Consider the following 20,248-nt stretch of genomic DNA (forward strand, 5'->3'; position numbering starts at 1 on the left):
CCGGAAGTACCGGAACGGGTTACTTCTGGGTTTCGGCGGCTGTGCATGCGCAGAAGCGCTAAATCGCGCTTTGCGCATGCGCAGACGCACCGCCGTGGGTTGCGAATGTGCTTCTCGCACAGATCACATTTGCAACTGAATTGTCCATTGTAGCATATATTTAACACAAAAAACAGCGACCATTTGTTGTTGACAAAGGACAGCTGGACATATAAAGGGCCCCATTGCCTTCAGTAGCTGAGGGCCTCATCAAACCTAAATCCAGCCAGTGGCGTAGCGTGGGTTGTCAGCACCCGGGGCAAGGCAAGTAATTTGCGCCCCATTAACCCGTGGATTTTAGCACTGATTTTAGCACTGCGAGTGCGAGCGCGCGCCCCCCAGATGCGGCCGGCCCCCCCTGCAACCCCCATGCTACGCCACTGAATCCGGCCCTGGGTGGGCGAGACAACGGAATACCTTTTGAAGAGAGACTCTGTCTGCGTGGGCAACCACATGTACAGAATGTTTGCCATCACTTGCTACAACGTCCACTATATATGGACCCAAGAAACCGATTCACAAAACCCCTTTTCACGAAGGTAACAAATCTAACCAGAGGGTGAACTGGCTGCTGAGTGATGACTCCGTGACTTATAAGGTGGCAGCTAGGAAGATTAGGAAGAAAGATCTGGGTGGGCTCGCGGTCAATTGCAAAGGGGACTCTTGAGATCTAAATCTGCACATTTTATTTGAGGATTACATTTTATTCTGTGTAATAAGGAATTCAGGTAGATTGGATCATGGTTTGACTGCCTATGGAGCAACTGCTGTTTTCGTTTTTCTTCTTTAGATGATGCCATGGCCTTTGGCTAGTGCAAAAAAACCCCACACCTATACATTAAATATATAAGAAAATAAGAGGAGCTTCAGTCCCAGAATGGCTGTTGCACAGACCAAGAGGTGGCCAAGAAGTGCCTTTCAGACGCCACTGCGAGTCCAGGACTCCCAGCTCAGCTAATGGTCAGCGATGGCACAACAAGAAACAACTGAAGACATTTTTGGCCTGAAAAGCTTTTCCAGCTATGCTAGGGGTCTCCATCTGGGTTATTTTTAATGTATCTATTCCTTTTTAAATTGTTTTTTATAATATTTTTGCACAGTACCTTGTGATATAGTGAGTCAGTTATTGTTATTATTATTATTATTATTATCATTATTATTATTATTAATTCCAGAGTGTTTTCATGGTCAATCCCTCTTCACAGGAAAGAGCTAGGCAGTGGCGTAGCGTGGGTTGTCAGCACCCGGGGCAAGGCAAGTAATTTGCGCCCCTCCCCCCCACTGCACTGTCCCTCCCCCAGATAGTCCCTCGCTCTCTCTCCGCACTGCACCGCACGCCTGGCACCCTCCCCTCCACAGTGGGCGGCGACCCGGCAGCTCGGATCGGATTCGCACAGCCAGCACTGCAGTGTGAGAGAGTGAGTGAGCCAGGTAGGGGCAGAGAGCTGCGAGTGCGAGCGCGCCCCCCCCCCCAGATGTTGCGCCCGGTGCGGCCGGCCCCCCCTGCACCCCCCACGCTACTGGAGCTTTGGAATTGTAGCTTGGTGAGGGGAATAGGGGGTCTCCTTGCAACTCTCAGCAACTTTAACACACTTTGGAACTCCCTACATCGTGAAATCAGTCAGGTACCTTTCATTGTACTCTTTCTGGCACCTACTAAAAACATTTTGTTGGTTTGTTTGCTTAGGCAAGCCTATCCAGACACATGTGTTTTGCTCTGAGCCTATCATTTACTGTATTTTTCGCTCTCTAAGGCGCACCAGACCACAAGACGCACATAGTTTTTGGAGGAGGAAAACAAGAAAAAAATTATTCTGAATCTCAGAAGCCAGAACAACAAGAGGGATCGCTGCGCAGTGAAAGCAGCAATCCCTCTTGCTGTTCTGGCTTCTGGGATAGCTGCGCAGCCTGCACTCGCTCCATAAGATGCACACACATTTCCCCTTACTTTTCAGGAGGGAGAAAGTGAGTCTTATAGAGCAATAAATACGGTACTTTCTGGCACGTTGTGGGGAGACATTTCTATTACAGTTGGCGCTCTGCACAGGTTACGATTCGGCACTTCTGCGCATGCGCAACCACCAAAACCCAGAAGTAACTCATTCTGGTACTTCCAGGTTTCAGCGGTCCACAACCCAAAAAATCGCAGCCTGAAGTGGCTGTAACCCAAGGTATGACTGTATTCTATTCTTTTTTGTAAACCGCTTTTAGATCCCCCCCCCCCACTATAATCAAGTGTATATAAAGTTTATGTAATAAAATAAAGTCCTTTTGTTGTTGTTGTTGAAAAAACGCTCATATTGCGATAAACATGCCGTGGGCGCCCGCACAAAACAGCTGCCGAGGTGCGAGTCCAGATAGTAATACTAATAATAAATAATACTGAGAGAAGAAGAGTTTGGATTTGATATCCCGCCTTTCACTCCCCTTCGGAGTCTCAAAGCGGCTAACAATCTCCTTTCCCTTCCTCCCCCACAACAAACACTCTGTGAGGCGAGTGGGGCTGAGAGACTTCAGAGAAGTGTGACTGGCCCAAGGTCACCCAGCAGCTGCATGTGGAGGAGGGGGGGAATCGAACCCGGTTCACCAGATTACGAGTCTACCACTCTTAACCACTACACCACACTGGAGTTGCAGCCCAGTCATTCTCTCGTTCTAAACAAAGGAAAAGGATTGACAGCTCCTCAGTCTGGGCCCTAGAAAGGTCACCTGCCCACCGAGATGCAGGCTTACGTTGTTGGCAGCCATAAGTCTCTGGTAGGCAGAGCCAGTCTTGTTGTCGGTCATGACACGACAAAAGTTGGCGATGGTGCTCCACTCCATGTATTCGTTGTTGTACTGCACAGCCAGCATGAAGATGTCAGCCAGGTTGGACACCAGCTCCACGCAGTCACCAGGGCCCTCCAACTCCTGGCAGGAGCGGAAGTCCTTCGCCAGCTTGGCCCGGGCTCCATCTTGCACCAGGGCGTCCACAGCAGAGAAGCCGTCAGCCACGGCCTCCATGCACTGCGAGGCAAGCAAAAAGGAAGGTGAGGACAGGAACTTTGAAAAAAAGAATGGGGAAATTTTGTAATTTATTTAGGAGACCATTGTAAGCAGATGAAAACACTGGCACGATTTTAATCGCACTTGTAAAGTAACAAAAACTATGGACAATTTAGATGGATAAAAAATGTGGATAATGGACTGATATGCAGTTGTAAATACTGACAACTGGAGGGGATGGGGGAAAGCCTTAAGATTCAGAGCAATCTCATTACAGTGGTACCCCGCAAGACGAATGCCTCGGAAGACGAAAAACTCGCTAGACGAAAGGGTTTTTCGTTTTCTGAGGTGCTTCGCAAGACGGATTTTTCTAAGGGCTTGCTTCGCTAGACGAAACAGCCCTGCCTCTCCTGTCATGGCGACGGTCACTGCACGCACGCACGCTCGCTTCCCCGCTCCTCCGGCTCCCTCCCACCTTCCGGCCGACCTTCCGACCTTCCGGCTGCCTGGCGCCGCTGCCCACCGCCCTCGCGCGCTCCCCTCAGGAGCCGTTGCCGCCAGCGCCTCTCTCTCCCTGGAGTCGCGCTCCTGAGCCCCGCCGCCCTCCAGCAGCCGCGTCGCGCGGTGGCCACAAGGCGCGGGTGAGTCCAAGGACCGGCTGCGGCAGCTGCCCTGCTTCTCCCCACCCCTCCCCGCCGTGGTGCTTCGCAAGACAAAAAAACTCGCTCAACAAAAAAACTCGCGGAACGAATTAATTTCGTCTTGCGAGGCACCACTGTATATGGATTTTTAATTGACTTTGTTATTATTTGATCCTGACTTGTTTTTAGGAGGTAATTTAATTATTATTTGATTTTATACCAATGTTATATATCTGATGTTAGCCGCCCTGCGCCCAGTCTCTGCCAGGGAGGGCGGGATACAAATAAACATTTATTATTATTAATATTATTATTATTAGTTTATTTTTTCTGAAATCAAATAAATATTTCTTTTTTAAAAAAGGAAACACAGGGGGAGCACACGACAGGCGGCAAAAAGCCGGGGTCCGTCCGCACTATGCATTTAAAGCGTTACAGAACCACTTTTAACGGTTGCACTTTGCCACACGGCCAAAAAACGAGTCATTTGGGAAAATATTAAAAACCCCCACCTCTTTGGAACCACCGACCACTGGATTGGACAGACTTGCGGCAACAACCTGGAGAGGAAGAAGTCAAAGAGAGATAGGTGAGGGGGCGGGATAAGGACAAAGTTGTTAAGTCACATGGGGCTTCAGGCATGATGGGAACATTACGTTCGAATGTGATGATTCACACTGTGGTATTAATTCCAGCTTTTTCTTCTTCACTATTTGGGGGAGGGAGAATAATTTCCTTTCGTTTCCGAGCACAATTCAAAGTGTTGGTGCTGACCTTTAAAGCCCTAAATGGCCTCAGTCCAGTATACCTGAAGGAGCGTCTCCACCCCCATCGTTCTGCCCGGACACTGAGGTCCAGCTCCGAGGGCCTTCTGGCGGTTCCCTCACTGCAAGAAGCCAAGTTACAGGGAACCAGGCAGAGGGCCTTCTAGGTAGTGGTGCCCGCCCTGTGGAACGCACTCCCATCAGATGTCAAAGCGATAAACAACTACCTGACATTCAGAAGACATCTGAAGGCAGCCCTGTTCAGGGAACTTTTTAATATGTGACATTTTTGTGTATTTTTCATCTTTGTTGGAAGCTGCCCAGAGTGGCTGGGAAAACCCAGCCAGATGGGCGGGGTACAAATAAATTATTATTATTATTATTATTATTATTATTATTATTATTATTATTATTATCTTGAGTCAAACTGGCGATATTTGGACTACAACTCCCATCAGCCCCCACCAGCACTGATGGGAGTTGTAGTCCAAATATCTGGAGGCCTTTCCGGTTGACCAAGGCTGAGTTCAACCACGGGCAAACTTTTGGCCATTGTGTGGTCATCATCATTATTTTTTTAATGTATTTGTATTAAAGATTTTCTTTATTTACAAAACTGTGTGCAATGACTTTCTCTCATATTCCCCCCCCCCATGTAATATTTTAACAAATCAGTTTCATTTGTTGACACAGTAGGAAGAAAAGGGGGAAAGAGGTGGCGGGGGGGGGAGATGAGTGGGGGTGGGGTCAGGTGGCAATGTTTCTATTTTATTTAATAAATGTGGTGGTTTGGTGTCAGCGTTGCTTGTGCAGGTTCTCTGCTGTTCACTTGTGTTCCTTTGGTGGTGAGAGAGGTTGGCCTAGGGTGTGGCTGTCATTTGTGGTTGGCTGTGGTGGTCTTTGTTTTCATGTGTGAGTGGGGTGGGTGGGTGTTTTGGATCAGGTTAGCTATATTGATTTGTATGCTGTTGGTGGATTTTTGTCACTTGTCTTGTTGGGCTGTGTGTGTGATAAATGGGAGCCATACTGGGGTGAAGGCGTCTTCTTCTATTTGTCCCCGTGTCAGTTTCAGTTTATTGGTTAATTTCTCTAGTAGGGCTGTTTCCCATACTATTTGGTATCATTGGTCCATGCTTACTCCTGACAGGTCTCTCCAGTGTCTGGCTATGATGTTTCTGGCTGCTGAAAGTAGGTGGGTTATGAGTTCTTTGTGGTGTAAGTGAGCATTATTGTCTTGGAAGATGTTTAGTAAGGCCAATTCTGGGGTGATTTCTAATACTTGCTTGGTTGTTTTACATATTTCTCGTATGGTTGTTGTCCAGAATAGTTGGATTTTGGGGCACTCCCACCACATGCGGAGGTATGTGCCTGTGGAGGTGCACCCTCTCCAGCATTTTGGTGAGGTTCCTGGGCGTATTAACACTAGTTTTCTTGGTATTCGGTACCAGTGTGGTCATCATTTGAGAGGGCCTCAAGGAGCTCTGAGGGCCATCCCCAAACTCAAAAAGACCACCTAGTTTCTTTGCCAAGAACTCACCATAAGGTAGCCTGTGAAATCCAGCTGGGCTCTGACGGGGGCAGAAGAAGCAACAGCAGCAAAGACCAGGTGGGGAAACTGGAACAGAGAGAGAGAGAGAGAGAGAGAGAGAGAGAGAATGGACGTGTGGATCCAGAATTGGCCTCTGTAGTCATTCACAGACTCACTTTTGAGACTGTGTTCATGGAAGATGGAGAGCAAGCTGTGAAGCTTTGTATAATCAGCAAATGTCCAATTCTGATGTCCAACTCTGAACTCTACTGAACAGTGTTTCCTGATAACTACCGTATTTTTTGCTCTATAAGACTCACTTTTTCCCTCCTAAAAAGTAAGGGGAAATGTGTGTGCGTCTTATGGAGCGAATGCAGGCTGCGCAGCTATCCCAGAAGCCAGAACAGCAAGAGGGATCACTGCTTTCGCTGCTCAGCGATCCCTCTTGATGTTCTGGCTGCTGGGATTCAGAATATTTTTTTTCCCTTGTTTTCCTCCTCCAAAAATTAGGTGCGTCTTATGGTCTGGTGCGTCTTATAGAGCGAAAAATACGGTACTACTGTTTTGTTGAATTCTTCATCAGCCAATTAGTTCAACACTCGTAAGTAGAAAGATCTGTAATTTCTTCATTAACCAATCTTTCGTCGAATAGATCGCATGAGCACTGTTCCAGAGTATTTAATTCACAGCTTATAAGGTCCTTATAAGGTCCGTATAGTTAAAGCTATGGTTTTCCCAGTAGTGATGTCCATACAAGTGAGAGCTTGGCCATAAAGAAGGCTGATCGCCGAAGAATGGATGCTTTTGAATTATGGTGCTGGAGGAGACACTTGAGAGTCCCATGGACTGCAAGAAGATCAAACCTCTCCATTCTGAAGGAAATCAGCCCTGAGTGCTCACTGGAAGGACAGATCCTGAAGCCGAGGCTCCAGTACTTTGGCCACCTCGTGAGAAGAGAAGACTCCCTGGAAAAGACCCTGATGTTGGGAAAGATGGAGGGCACAAGGAGAAGCGGACGACAGAGGACAAGATGGCTGGACAGTGTTCTCAAAGCTACCAGCGTGAGTTTGACCAAACTGTGGGAGGCAGTGGAAGACTGGAGTGCCTGGCGTGCTCTGGTCCAGGGGGTCACGAAGAGTCGGACATGACTAAACGACTAAACAACAACAACAAAATTCACAGCTTGCTCTCCGTCGGGTAAAGTCTGGCACCGTAATTCATTTAAGGACTTTCAGAGACTTCCGTTTGTTAGTTTTGATGTTTTCAATTATTCCATAAAGTTTTTCACATTGTTATTGTTTCTGGCCATTGTGTTGCTTTTGATATTGCTGACTCATATTTTGCAACCCAGGGGTTTGTTTGTTTACTCATGCAACCAGCCCATGCAGAATGTCGACACCCTATATATAGAAATGAGCAAACCCGTGATATTTTAGGGAGCAGGCTAGCTGACGGGGCCCATGACTTACATCCTAGGAGCCTATACAACACAAAACACTGTTGCTGTATGTAGGTTTTATTTTATTTGTTTTTTATCTTATATTCTGGAAATGTACATCCAGGGTGTTTTTTTCCTTTAATTTTTTTTGGGGGGGGGCCAAGAGAGGGAGCCGTAAGCTACAGCTTGTTTACAAGTAAAGGTACCCCCTACCCGTTCGGGCCAGTCTTGCCAGACTCTAGGGTTGTGCGCTCATCTCACTCTATAGGCTGGGAGCCAGCGCTGTCCGCAGACACTTCCGGGTCACGTGGCCAGCGTGACAAACTGCATCTGGAGAGCCAGCGCAGCACACGGAACGCCGTTTACCTTCCCGCTGGTAAGCGGTCCCTATTTATCTACTTGCACCCTGGGGTGCTTTCGAACTGCTAGGTTGGCAGGCGCTAGGACCGAGCAATGGGAGCGCACCCCACTGCAGGGATTCGAACCGCCGACCATGCGATTGGCAAGTCCTAGGCGCTGAGGTTTTACCCACAGCGCCACCCGCGTCCCAGCTGGTTTAGCTTATACATAAATCCTGCACTGCCCTGTTCCTATTGGCCCCTACTGGCGATCTTGTGGTCCCACCTTGAGTCTGAACCAGGCAGACAGCGAGCCAGGATAGGAGCCTCCGAAGCAAATCCAGGTGTTGTTGGACGTCAGGTTGAATTTCTGGGTGACGAAGTGGTGGAAGGAGGCCAGGTCAGACAAGCTGCAAAAGGAGACGGCAGAACTTTGCAACCGGAGGAGGCACATGTCCCAAACCTCCCTTGATTCTTTGCTTGAAATTTAGAGGGTGATTGACTTAAGACAATTTATTTATGCATGCCACGACAGCGGCAAGAACAATATACGCTCAAAAATGGGAAGGAGGCAAGATCCCAACGAAAAGATGCCAACGGCTTATAAAAACGACAGAGCGTGCGGAAACGGCAAGCCAAAATTAGAGATTAAAAATGAAGGAAACGTTTTTGGAGGAATGGAAGCGTTTTGTAAAATATTTCAAGAAATGTTACGGTATTACGGAAATGCATGCAGGGTTTGCGATACGAGTCACAGGTGCCAACTCACGCTTGCTGGCTGGACAAGAAATGAAGGTTGTGATCCTGCAGCCCATCGGGATTGATGCTGGCCCCATAGAAACGGTGTTCGAGGGCCACCACCAGAGCTCCGTACTTCTGGGCCAGCTCTACGTGGTGTCCTAAAACCAGAAAGAGAAACAGGGGATAGGTCTCACTCTGGCCACCTTCACACCATACGTTTAAAGCGCGGCGATACCACTTTAAGCAGTTGTGGCTTCCTGCAAAGAATTCTAGGAGCTGTAGTTCGTTAAGAGGGCTAGGAGATCCTGCCTGCTGCCCTCACAGAGCCATAATTCACAGAGTTCCCTAGGAAGAGGGACTGACTGGGAAACCACTCTGGGAATTGTAACCGTGGAAGGGGACTAGCGGGCCTCCTAAGAACTCTAAGCACCCGTAACAAACTACAGTTCCCAGGATTCTCTGGGAGAAGGCCCGAATGTTTAAAGCAGGGTTTCCCCAGCTGTTTTTGGACTACAGCTCCCATCATCCCTGACCGCTGGTGCTGCTGACTATGGGCTGATGGGAGTTGTAGTCCAGAAACAGTTGGAGACCCGAGTTTGGGAAACTCTGGTTTAAAGTGATATGATACTGCTTTAAATGTATTGTGTAGATGGGGACCTTCAGGTTCGAAGACTACAGAGGATATGAGACTCCTAAGCCTTCCCGGAGCTACAGTTCTCAGAGTGGTTTAACATTTCAACTTTCTTCATAGGGAAGATCTGGGAATTGTAGTTCTCCTGGCAACTCTCAGCACCTTTAACAGACGACAGCCCCCAGAGGTGTTTTTTTTTGGGGGGGGGGGAACCATGATTGTTAAAAGTGGTTTCATAGTGTTTTAAATATATGATCGCCCAGAGTGGCTGGGAAAACCCAGTCATATGAGCGGAGCACAAATAATAAAATCATTGTTTATTCTTATTACGGTGTGGATGCACCCTGCAAGCTGGACAGGAGAACAGCAGCACTCTGCATACCGGTGATTGCCAGCAACTGGGAATGAAAGCTTAAATGTTGACAAAAGACGCATGGACACCATTCACAGGAATTTGGGACGACAAAACCATACTAGCATTGGTGCAGGAACTTTGTACGTCCTCATGGCCGCTCCGTATGCCTTCAGTCAATCCAGGGCAGAGCCTTGGGCCCTGCAAATGCGGTTGAAGGCGAAGCTCTGGCAAATCCCATCTCAAAAAAACAGTGTGTTTCATTTCACTGCCTCTCAGCCTACCTCACAGGGTTGCTGAGGGGATTAAATGAGGAGGAAGAGAACCACTGCTATGTACTGAAGCTCTCACCCTGCTCCGTGATTTCGCTCAGTGTTTCAGCTCAGTCATTCAGCTCAGCTCAGAGAGTGGCCGCATCTGGCTGTGCTCTGATGTCCATCGATCCCATGCTCATCGCCAGTGTTAAGTTGTGGGTGAACATATCAGACAACACAGCGATTCTTCAAACAGCTCTTGTTTATTCACAGGCCAGAACAGAACTGAACTGAAGGGTTCAGCCAGCCTGCTTATATAGAGCTCCATTACAACGTAACTGTAACAACTTTCTGCAACTATCGAATCACTGAACGTCACTTTCAATTCCTTATTTGCATATGTGGACCTGAACTATCTACAGTATCCCCCTGCTGGCCCAGGGTGAGAACTTCAGTACATAACAATCACAGATGCCACCTTGGGAGAAAAACGCGGGGTTGAAATGCCATGAATGAATGAATGACTATGTAAGAGACCTCGTTCCCCAATCTCCGCAACTGATTTGTTGCATGACACCCACCTGCCAGCACATCAAACACCGACAAGGCAGACTCGCCCCCGATGAAGAGGAAGACCGGTCCGTCGGGGCGTCGCCAAAAGTCCTGGTTAATCCAGAATCGCTGTGAATTTTAGGGAGGTAAAGAAGAGACATCAAAACATCAACATCAACATCAAAAAAACGAAGATCATGGCCACTGGTCCTATCACCTCCTGGCAAATAGAAGGGGAAGAAATGGAGGCAATGAGAGATTTTACTTTCTTGGGCTCCATGATCACTGCAGATGGTGACAGCAGTCACGAAATTAAAAGACGCCTGCTCCTTGGAAGAAAGGCGATGGCAAACCTAGACAGTATGTTAAAAAGCAGAGACATCACCTTGCCGACAAAGGTCCGTATGGTTAAAGCCATGGTTTTCCCAGTAGTGATGTATGGAGGTGAGAGCTGGACCATAAAGAAGGCTGATCGCCGAAGAATTGGTGCTTTTGAATTATGGTGCTGGAGGAGACTCTTGAGAGTCCCATGGACTGCAAGAAGATCAAACCGATCCATTCTGAAGGAAATCAGCCCTGAGTGCTCACTGGAAGGACAGATCGTGAAGCTGAGGCTCCAATACTTTGGCCACCTCATGAGAAGAGAAGACTCCCTGGAAAAGACCCTGATGTTGGGAGAGATGGAGGGCATAAGGAGAAGGGGACGACAGAGGACGAGATGGTTGGACAGTGTTCTTGAAGCTCCCAGCATGAGTTTGACCAGACTGCGGGAGGCAGTGGAAGACAGAAGTGCCTGGCGTGCTCTGGTCCAGGGGGTCACGAAGAGTCGGACACGACTAAACGACTAAACAACAACAACAACAAAGACGAGAAGGAATATCACTACGAATGAAAGGGACTCCCCCTCCCCAAAGCATGACTCTACAGAGGGGGTGGGCTTGCCTAAGGTAAGGTTACCAGATTTTTTTCAGTGAATCCAGGGACACTTTTCAACTTCAATGGATTTTGTTTGGGGACTGATTTGTAAATCTGGGGACTGTCCCCGGGAAACGGGGACATCTGGTAACCTTAAGGCAACATTCAGACAGCACATGTAAAGCATAATAATAATGATGATGATGATAATTTTATAATGTATATAAAACAGAGGGAACAATAATCACAGCAAGGGAAAATAAAATGATATGGTGGATGTGTAAGGTAGTAAAAGCATTCTAGGAAATGATATATAATGAACTGGAAAAAATGTTTAAAATAACTTTAAAAAAAAAACCCCGAAGCTTTTCTTTTAGGAATTCTAGGTGCCGAAATTCAAAGGGAGCAGAAAAGACTATTTATGTATATTTGCGGATGCTATTAGCCGAGAGATGGAAAGAGGATAAAATCCCTACCAGAGAAGAATTGCAGATCAAGTTGGTGAACTATGCCAAAATGGCAAAAATGACCGGAAAAATCAGAAATCAGGAGGACCAAAACTTTAATAAGGAATGGGGAAATTTTATAATTTATCTTAAAAGCCATTGTAAACAGTTAAAATCGTTAGTGGGATTAAAACAACACTTGTAGTGTAATGATGAACTTTGATATAATGGAGATATAAAAATCTGGATTCTTATAAAAGATGCAGAAGGAAAGGACGAATAATAAGACCCACAAAAGGGAGAAGGGAAGTCCAGGAGATTCTCTGGAATCTTGTTTTTATATTTTATGTTGTTATGTGAATGTAAAATTTTAATCTGGAAAATCAAATTATTATTTTTTTAAAAAAGGAGAACTAAAAGATGAAAAGCAAAACTATAAAATAGGCATGTAGAATGAGTGGTTCTGCATGAGTTGAAATAATAAACCCAAGTAAGCGCCATCGATATTGCCAGATCATCGAGCACCTCGTACCTGGTTGTAGGTGCGCTGCTCCTGTCGGTTGAAGTGGTCCAGGGGCTGGCGGATGAAGCTCTCGAGGGGAGCGTCCCACATCCCTGGGACCAGGAACCGAGGCAGCTGTCTCAGGCGAAGATACGCCTCTTGCATCGCGCGCTGCTCTCGCTGCTTCAGGACCTGCTGGCGGAACAGCCAGAAATTCCTGCCTGGAGGGGAAGACACCGAAAAGACGCCTGAAGTTGTGCACTTCTGCATAATGCCAGGCTCTCTCAGATCACATGCATCTTGGCATTTAGACGGCCCAATGCAGGCCATCGCGGCTATTCAACGAATGCTCAGGAGTCCAGCAGCATACAGGGTTGTTATTATTTTACAAGCATTTGTGGACCAGCCAGCTGATGGGAGCCATAGCTGAAATACAGTGGTACCTCGGGTTACAGACACTTCAGGTTACAGACTCCGCTAACCCAGAAATAGTACCTCGGGTTAAGAACTTTGCTTCAGGATGAGAACACAGGTTCCACTGTACCAGACTTTTAGAAGTCATCTGAAGGCAGCCCTGTTTAGGGAAGCTTTTAATGTTTAATAGACTATTGTATTTTAATATTTTGTTGGAAACCGAACAGAGTGGCTGGGGAAACCCAGCCAAATGGGCGGGGTATAAATAATAAATTATTATTATTATTGTACCTCAGGTTAAGAACTTAATTCGTTCTGGAGATGTGTTCTTAACCTGAAACTGTTCTTAACCTGAAGCACCACTTTAGCTAATGGGGCCTCCTGCTGCTGCTGTGCCGCTGGAGCACGAGTTCTGTTCTCATCCTGAAGCAAAGTTCTTAACCTGAGGTACTATTGCATTGGCTTTTTTAGCTGCGGCGTCACACTGAGCCAGCAGTGTGACGCGGCAGCTAAAAAACCCAATGCAATTCTGGGCTGCATCAATAGGAGTATAGCATCTAGATCAAGGGAAGTTATAGTGCCACTGTATTCTGCTCTGGTCAGACCTCACCTGGAGTACTGTGTCCAGTTCTGGGCACCACAGTTCAAGAAAGACACTGACAAACTGGAACATGTCCAGAGGAGGGCAACCAAAATGGTCAAAGGCCTGGAAACGATGCCTTATGAGGAACGGCTAAGGGAGCTGGGCATGTTTAGCCTGGAGAAGAGGAGGTTAAGGGGTGATATGATAGCCATGTTCAAATATATAAAAGGATGTCACATAGAGGAGGGAGAAAGGTTGTTTTCTGCTGCTCCAGAGAAGCGGACACGGAGCAATGGATCCAAACTACAAGAAAGAAGATTCCACCTAAACATTAGGAAGAACTTCCTGACAGTAAGAGCTGTTCGACAGTGGAATTTGCTTCCAAGGAGTGTGGTGGAGTCTCCTTCTTTGGAGGTCTTTAAGCAGAGGCTTGACAACCATATGTCAGGAGTGCTCTGATGGTGTTTCCTGCTTGGCAGGGGGTTGGACTCGATGGCCCTTGTGGTCTCTTCCAACTCTATGATTCTACGAGTCTATGATTCTATTTCTGTGTTAGAGGAGTCTGTAACCTGAAGCGTATGTAACCTGAAGCGTATGCAACCCGAGGTACCACTGTAGTTGTTGTTCTTTTTGACATCTGGTGGGAGGGCATTCCACAGGGCGGATGCCACTACCAAGAAGGACCTCTGCCTGGTTCCCTGTAACCTCATTTCTCGCAGGGAGGGAACCGCCAGAAGGCCATTGAAGCTGGACCTCAGTGTCCGGGCAGAACGATGGGGGTGGGGACCCTCCTTCAGAAGGGCACCGTAACAAAAGATGCACCAGACTCTTTGCTTGTTTTTGGACAGCAGACCAACACAGCTGTCCTGCCAGAGAGAGTGGTTCTCAAACATTTTTTTTCTCTGGGCCACACTTTCAGAACAAAAATTTGCTTGTGCCACTCCAATTTTTTTTTAATTTATAAGAAATACACCAGGGAAAAAGGAAATGACTACCAGGAGTGCTTGATTCATAGCACAGAGCCCTACTTTTTTATAATATGATCATGGGGCACCCCAAAAGTATAAAACAATGCTGTGACTTAAGAACATGAATCCAACTAAACATCAGGAAAAATTCAGTGTCCCTTCCAACTCTACGATTCTCTGAACCATTCCCAAAATATAAACAAGCCCTTATATATGTACCTTAAGTATGTATGCAAACTCAACAAAAGGCGTGAGCTTGTTTTCGCTGGGTAATCTCATTTATATTAGGTCACGTTCGAGACAAACTAACACAAAGAACTCTTGGTCTCGTTTTGAAAAGATATCTATCCGTATTCTACAAATAAAAATAAAATTACTTTGATACTATGCTATGCTACGCTGAAATGTTGAAATGTTTCGTGGATTGTCTTTGAATCTTCTCCCAAAGAATTCTGGGAAATGGGCGTTTCCCAGATCTCACCAATCTACAATTCCCAGCACTCTTCACAAACTACAGTTCCTAGGATTCTTTGGGGGGAGCCATGCACTTTAAAAGCATAGCGTTTCCACAGCCTTAGTTGGAGATGGCTTGAAAGAGGAATTGCTGTTTGTGATGCGTATGCCCGTTTTATTCCTGCGGTAGTTAAAATTGTTTGCCGGCGTGTGGCGTTTGGTTTTTTTGTTCTTGTACTCTACCCAAACCTCTCTGACCTCCCCTGCAACAATATTATTTGGGGAACTTGACAAGAAGCAAACGCTCGGTCAAACCACATTTGGGGAACCGAAAGCGGCAGATGAACATCCAAAAGGGGGATTGTGCTTCACTGCTTCTCTGTAAAGCAGCAAGCTAACAAACGTTCCGGCATCTCGCTTCTGTGAAACAGAAGACGCAAAAGCTGCTGAGTGCACAGCGTCAGTTTCCTGTTTGCAAAATGCACACGCAGGACCGAATCTGCCTCGCAAGCAGAAACGCAGAGTATCAAGGTCTCTGATGCGGGGTCCAAGCCAAGAGGCTGCTCCTTCCGGAGTCCATCTGAAGCGTCCCAAGGTGAAAAGTATCCCATCAAGACTGAGCCCTGACCCTTGAAAATTCCTACACTTCAAAAGATTGTGGGTCCCTTTTGCCCAAATGGTCAATGGAAGAAAAACTCTTTTTTTTTTTTTTTTTTTTGAGTTCTGGTTACAGTGGTACCTCGGGTTACATATGCTTCAGGTTACAGACTCCGCTAACCCAGAAATATTACCTCAGGTTAAGAACTTTGCTTCAGGATGAGAACAGAAATTGTGCTCCAGCGGCATGGCAGCAGCAGGAGGCCCCATTAGCTAAAGTGGTGCTTCAGGTTAAGAACAGTTTCAGGTTAAGAACGGACCTCTGGAATGAATTAAGTACTTAACCCAAGGTACCCCTGTATTTATTTCTTACATTTATAGACAAGCTTTGTCTTCCAAAGATCTCAAGATGCTCTGCGTGGTTCTCTTCCACCTTCAGTACAACCCTGTGAGGTAGGCTAAGCTGGCTGGCTGGCCCAAGGTCACCTGGTGATCTTCATGGCCCAAGGTCACCTGGTGAGCTCAGTGGAGAATTCACTCAATCCTGAAACATCTAGGAAGATAGGAAAGCTTCCTTAAACCAGATCAGATCATCGCTTGGTATTGTTTACACTGACTGGATTTCAGAGAGGAGTCTCTTCACTCCCAATCCTACCTGGGGATGCCTGCTACCAATCTGAGAACCTTCTGCATGATGTTCTGCTGCTGAGCTGTGGCCCTTCTCAAAGGGCAACAGGTTGAAGAAGGCTGATAGAATATGACAACTAAAAGCAGCTCACTGGTAGTTCCCAGAATCATAGAGTTGGAAGATTGTACAGACAGATCTGCACATTCGGCCTCAATGAGGAACTGAAATTTATATGCCCCTGCATCCAAAAATATGTTGTTGACCAGTACTATTTCTCTAGAAAAAGAGCTGCCGGAACTCACCATGAATGCCTCCCTTGTTTTCTAATAATAATAATATTATTAATAATAATAATTTATTGTTTATACCCCACCCATCTGGCTGGGTCCCCCCAGCCACTCTGGGCGGCTTCCAACAAAACACTAAAATACAATAACCTATTAAACATTAGGCTGCCTTTAGATGTCTTCAAAAAGTTTGGTAGTTATTTTTCTCTTTGACATCCGGTGGGAGGGCGTTCCACAGGGTGGGTGCCACTACCGAGAAAGCCCTCTGCCTGGTTCCCTGTAACTTTGCTTCTTGTAGCGAGGGAACCGCCAGAAGGCCCTCGGAGCTGGACCTCAGTGTCCAGGCTGAACGATGGGGGTGGAGATGCTCCTTCAGGTCTACTGGACCGAGGCCGTTTTGGGCTTTAAAGGTCAGCACCAACACTTTCAATTGTGCTCAGAAACGTAGAGTTGTACCTTGGATCCTGAACGCCTTGGTACTCGTCCATTTTGGCTCCTGAAAGCCACAACCCAGAAGCGAGTGTTCCGGTTTGCGAACGTTCTTTGGAACCCAAACATCTGACACAACTTCTGCAGCTTCCGATTGATTGCAGGAGCCTCCTGCAGCCAATCGGAAGCCGCGCCTCGGTTTCCAAACGTTTTGGAAGTCGAACGGACTTCTGGAACAGATTCCGTTCGACTTCTGAGGTACCACTGTAATGGCAATCGCCCACCTGAGAGGTGCCAGAACCCAGCTTTGCCAAGTTCCAGCTGGGGGGGGGGCCTGCTTTTGAACACTCCCCATCTTCTGCATCAGTGGCCAAGAGACCATTCCCTTTGAGATGATGGCTGCACACACCCCATTTTCTCATTCACGGCTGTGTATATTGGCAATTACTGGCCAGGGGAGCATATCTGACCGTGGCTCATGCCAAAATTAACCCCCCAAGTAAGAGAAAAGAAATAAAGAGTTTGGATTTGATATCCCGCTTTATCACTACCCGAAGGAGTCTCAAAGCGGCTCACATTCTCCTTTCCCTTCCTCCACCACAACAAACACTCTGTGAGGTAAGTGGGGCTGAGAGACTTCAGAGAAGTGTGACTGGCCCAAGGTCATCCAGCAGCTGCATGTGGAGGAGCAGGGAATCGAACCCGGTTCACCAGATTACGAGTCTACCGGTCTTAACCACTACACCACACTGGCTCTACACCACACTGGCCCCAGTAGCGTCGGATGTGATGCCATGGTGTTTTTTGAAAGCTCAAGTGTGCAGGCGATGTGGATGCTTCCTTGAGGGTGACTCAAAACTTATTATAGGGTGAAAAATCCAAAGCGCCTTATTGAGAAGTGTAGTCTGGAGTTTTTATGAGTTACAGCACATTGTGCAAAAAAAGAGAGCTTTTGATGAGGGCAAAATTGTTGTGCATTTTGAAGGGGACACTCTCCTTCAAAATGCAGCTCTTTCTGTTTGGTGTTGAATAAGCAACAGGGACCTAGAAATCAACCTCAAAGTTGCTTTGAGAGTATATATACAGAGAGAGAGGTAAAGGTAAAGGTACCCCTGACCGTTAGGGCCAGTCGCAGACGACTCTGGGGTTGCGGCACTCATCTTGCTCTATAGGCCGAGGGAGCCAGCATTTGTCTGCGGACAGCTTCCGGGTCATGTGGCCAGCATGACTAAGCCGCTTCTGGCAAACCAGAGCAGCACACGGAAACGCCGTTTGCCTTCCTGCCGGAGTGGTATCTATTTATCTACTTGCACTGGTGCACTTTCAAACTGCTAGGTTGGCAGGAGCTGGGATCGAGCAACGGGAGCTCACCCTGTCACGGGGATTCAAACCGCCGACCTTCTGATTGGCAAGCCTAAGAGGCTCAGTGGTTTAGACCACAGTGCCACCCACGTCCACAATATACATAAGCAACTAACAAATGTAGCAATGACAACAATAATAATGTTTGACGTTTTCTTATGTTTTTATATGTGTTGGAAGCTGCCCAGAGTGACTGGGGGAACCCAGCCAGATGGGTGGGGTATTAATAATAATAATAATAATAATAATAATAAACTTCCATATGATCAAGAGCCTGGGGCATGCATGGTAAGGCAAAAGTATCTGGGGTTAGTTAGTGCAAAGGGAAAATGATAACAAAGGAGGGGTATGACAAAGGTTTGGAAAATTATATGTGGCATGGAGAGAGAGGGCAACGCATAGGACCAGAGGAAGCTGCCTTGTACTAAATCAGAGCACAGGTCTATCTTCTAGGTCAGTACTGTCTCCTACACTGACTGGCAGCATCTCGCCAGAGTTTCAGGCCCTTCTGGGATTAAGTAACCAAACAAAACCCCGTGTGTTGCAAAGCAATGTCTAGGCAACACGATGACCATGTACATACGCAACAGAGCAGTGACTACATTATTACATCAGCACTGGATATTTTCCTTTACATACATTCACTCGAAATAAGATGGATTTATGAAGCAATTCTATATCCTCCCACCAGGCCGACGAAGAATTCTACGAAACAGTAGTCAATATCCGGAATCATTGTTCAGTGTTGGACATCATATTTGCTGAACACACAAAGCTTCACAGCTTGTCTTTCATCGTACAAAGTCTGGTACCTCGCTGCATTTAAAGATTTTCAGAGACTTTGAGACTAAAGATTTTATTTTGGACTTTGTTATGGTTTGAAGGAATTCTATGAAGACTGTCTATTGCGTATGTACGTGGCCATCGTGTTGCCTAGACGTTGCTGACCTTCTGGGATTAAACCTGAGATCTTCTTCATGCAAAACCAGGTGACCTGCGGCTGACTGCTTCCACGCCACTCTCTCCCAAAGCTTGTTCTCTAGGTAACTCAGTGAAATGGATTGGCGCGGATTTAGGAGAGAGGAAAAGGAAGGGTTTCTTCACATGGTGAATAATTAACTGATAGAATCAAGTGTCACAAGACCTGTCCTCCTCCGGAGGACTTTCGCAATCAAAATAGCCTCCTTGAAGGTGATTTGATCTGGGGAGGGCGTGACGATAAGAACATGCCCCCTGACTAGGATCCAGGGTTGTGTCATTCCAAGATTTAGGACCCCCTCCAGACTGATGATATATGATATCTTTATTGTCATTGTCCCATACAGAACAATGAAACTGAAAATCTACATAGAACATTCAAAAACCCCTAAAAACTCTGAAACCCCATTTTAAAATACAATATACTATGCCAAAGCTTTGTGCAAAAAGAACAGCTCTGTCTTGCAGGCCCTGCGGAAAGAATCTCATGAGACAGAGCGTTCCACCAAGCTGGAGCCAGTGTTGAAAAGGCCCTGGCCCTGGCTGAGGCTAATCTGACTTCCTTAGGGCCTGGGAAGTCTAAAAGGTAAAGGGACCCCTGACCATTAGGTCCAGTTGTGGCTGACTCTGGGGTTGCGGCGCTCATCTCGCTTTATTGGCCGAGGGAGCGGGCGTACAGCTTCCGGGTCATGTGGCCAGCATGACTAACCAGAGCAGCACACGGAAACACCATTTAACTTCCCGCCGGAGCGGTACCTATTTATCTACTTGCACTCTGACGTGCTTTTGAACTGCTAGGTTGGCAGGAGCAGGGACCGAGCAACAGGAGCTCACCCCCTTGCGGGGATTCGAACTGCCAACCTTCTGATCGGTAAGTCCTAGGCTCTGTGGTTTAATCCACAGCGCCACCCGCGTCCCACCCGGGAAGTCTAGAATGTTGCTATTTATGGACCTTAAGGTCCTCCGCGGGGCATACCAGGAAAGGCGGTCCCATAGGTACGAGGGTCCTAGGCCATATAGGGCTTTAAAGGTCAAAACCAGCACCTTAAACCGGACCCTGTACTCCACAGGGAGCCAATGCAGCTGGAAAAGCACTGGGTGTATATGCTCCCATGGCAGGGACCCCATAAGGAGCCTCGCTGCAGCATTCTGCACCCGCTGGAGTTTCTGTGCCAGCTTCAAGAGCAGCCCCGCGTAGAGCAAGTTACAATAAGATGGAAGGACTGTCACTCACCTGCCTGAGCCAGAGAGAGCAGCGCAAGGAGCAAGACCCCCCAAAGGACCCTGGAAGGAGAGGAGGGTGAGGCCATTTCTCCCCCAGCTTCTCCTGATTCACTTAAACCGGGTCTAGCAAAGCTGCCGGGTGCGGGAAGTGTCTCTCAGCCAAATTGAAAGAAAAAGCAAAGCAAAATTCCCCTTTATT

The 20,248-nt window shown here is 47.1% G+C and overlaps 1 protein-coding gene across 4 annotated transcripts in view; it reads right to left on the minus strand.

The window, feature by feature from the left end:
* Nucleotides 1-20,248, minus strand: part of PRSS16 (serine protease 16) — a 28,978-nt gene extending 8,730 nt beyond the window's left edge. For all 4 annotated transcript variants that reach the window (XM_083455501.1, XM_083455500.1, XM_083455499.1 and 1 more), the window contains exons 1-8: nt 20,060-20,248; nt 12,157-12,347; nt 10,293-10,392; nt 8,503-8,632; nt 8,020-8,143; nt 5,967-6,044; nt 4,178-4,225; nt 2,773-3,045 (exon numbers count right to left, since the gene is read on the minus strand). In XM_083455501.1, the coding sequence (XP_083311627.1) occupies nt 2,773-3,045; nt 4,178-4,225; nt 5,967-6,044; nt 8,020-8,143; nt 8,503-8,632; nt 10,293-10,392; nt 12,157-12,347; nt 20,060-20,135 (1,020 nt within the window). In that variant the 5' untranslated portion in view covers nt 20,136-20,248. The remainder of the gene's footprint in view (nt 1-2,772; nt 3,046-4,177; nt 4,226-5,966; nt 6,045-8,019; nt 8,144-8,502; nt 8,633-10,292; nt 10,393-12,156; nt 12,348-20,059) is intronic.

Source organism: Podarcis tiliguerta (genome assembly GCF_965153285.1).
Source record: "Podarcis tiliguerta genome assembly, chromosome: 8".
NCBI lineage: Eukaryota > Metazoa > Chordata > Lepidosauria > Squamata > Lacertidae > Podarcis > Podarcis tiliguerta.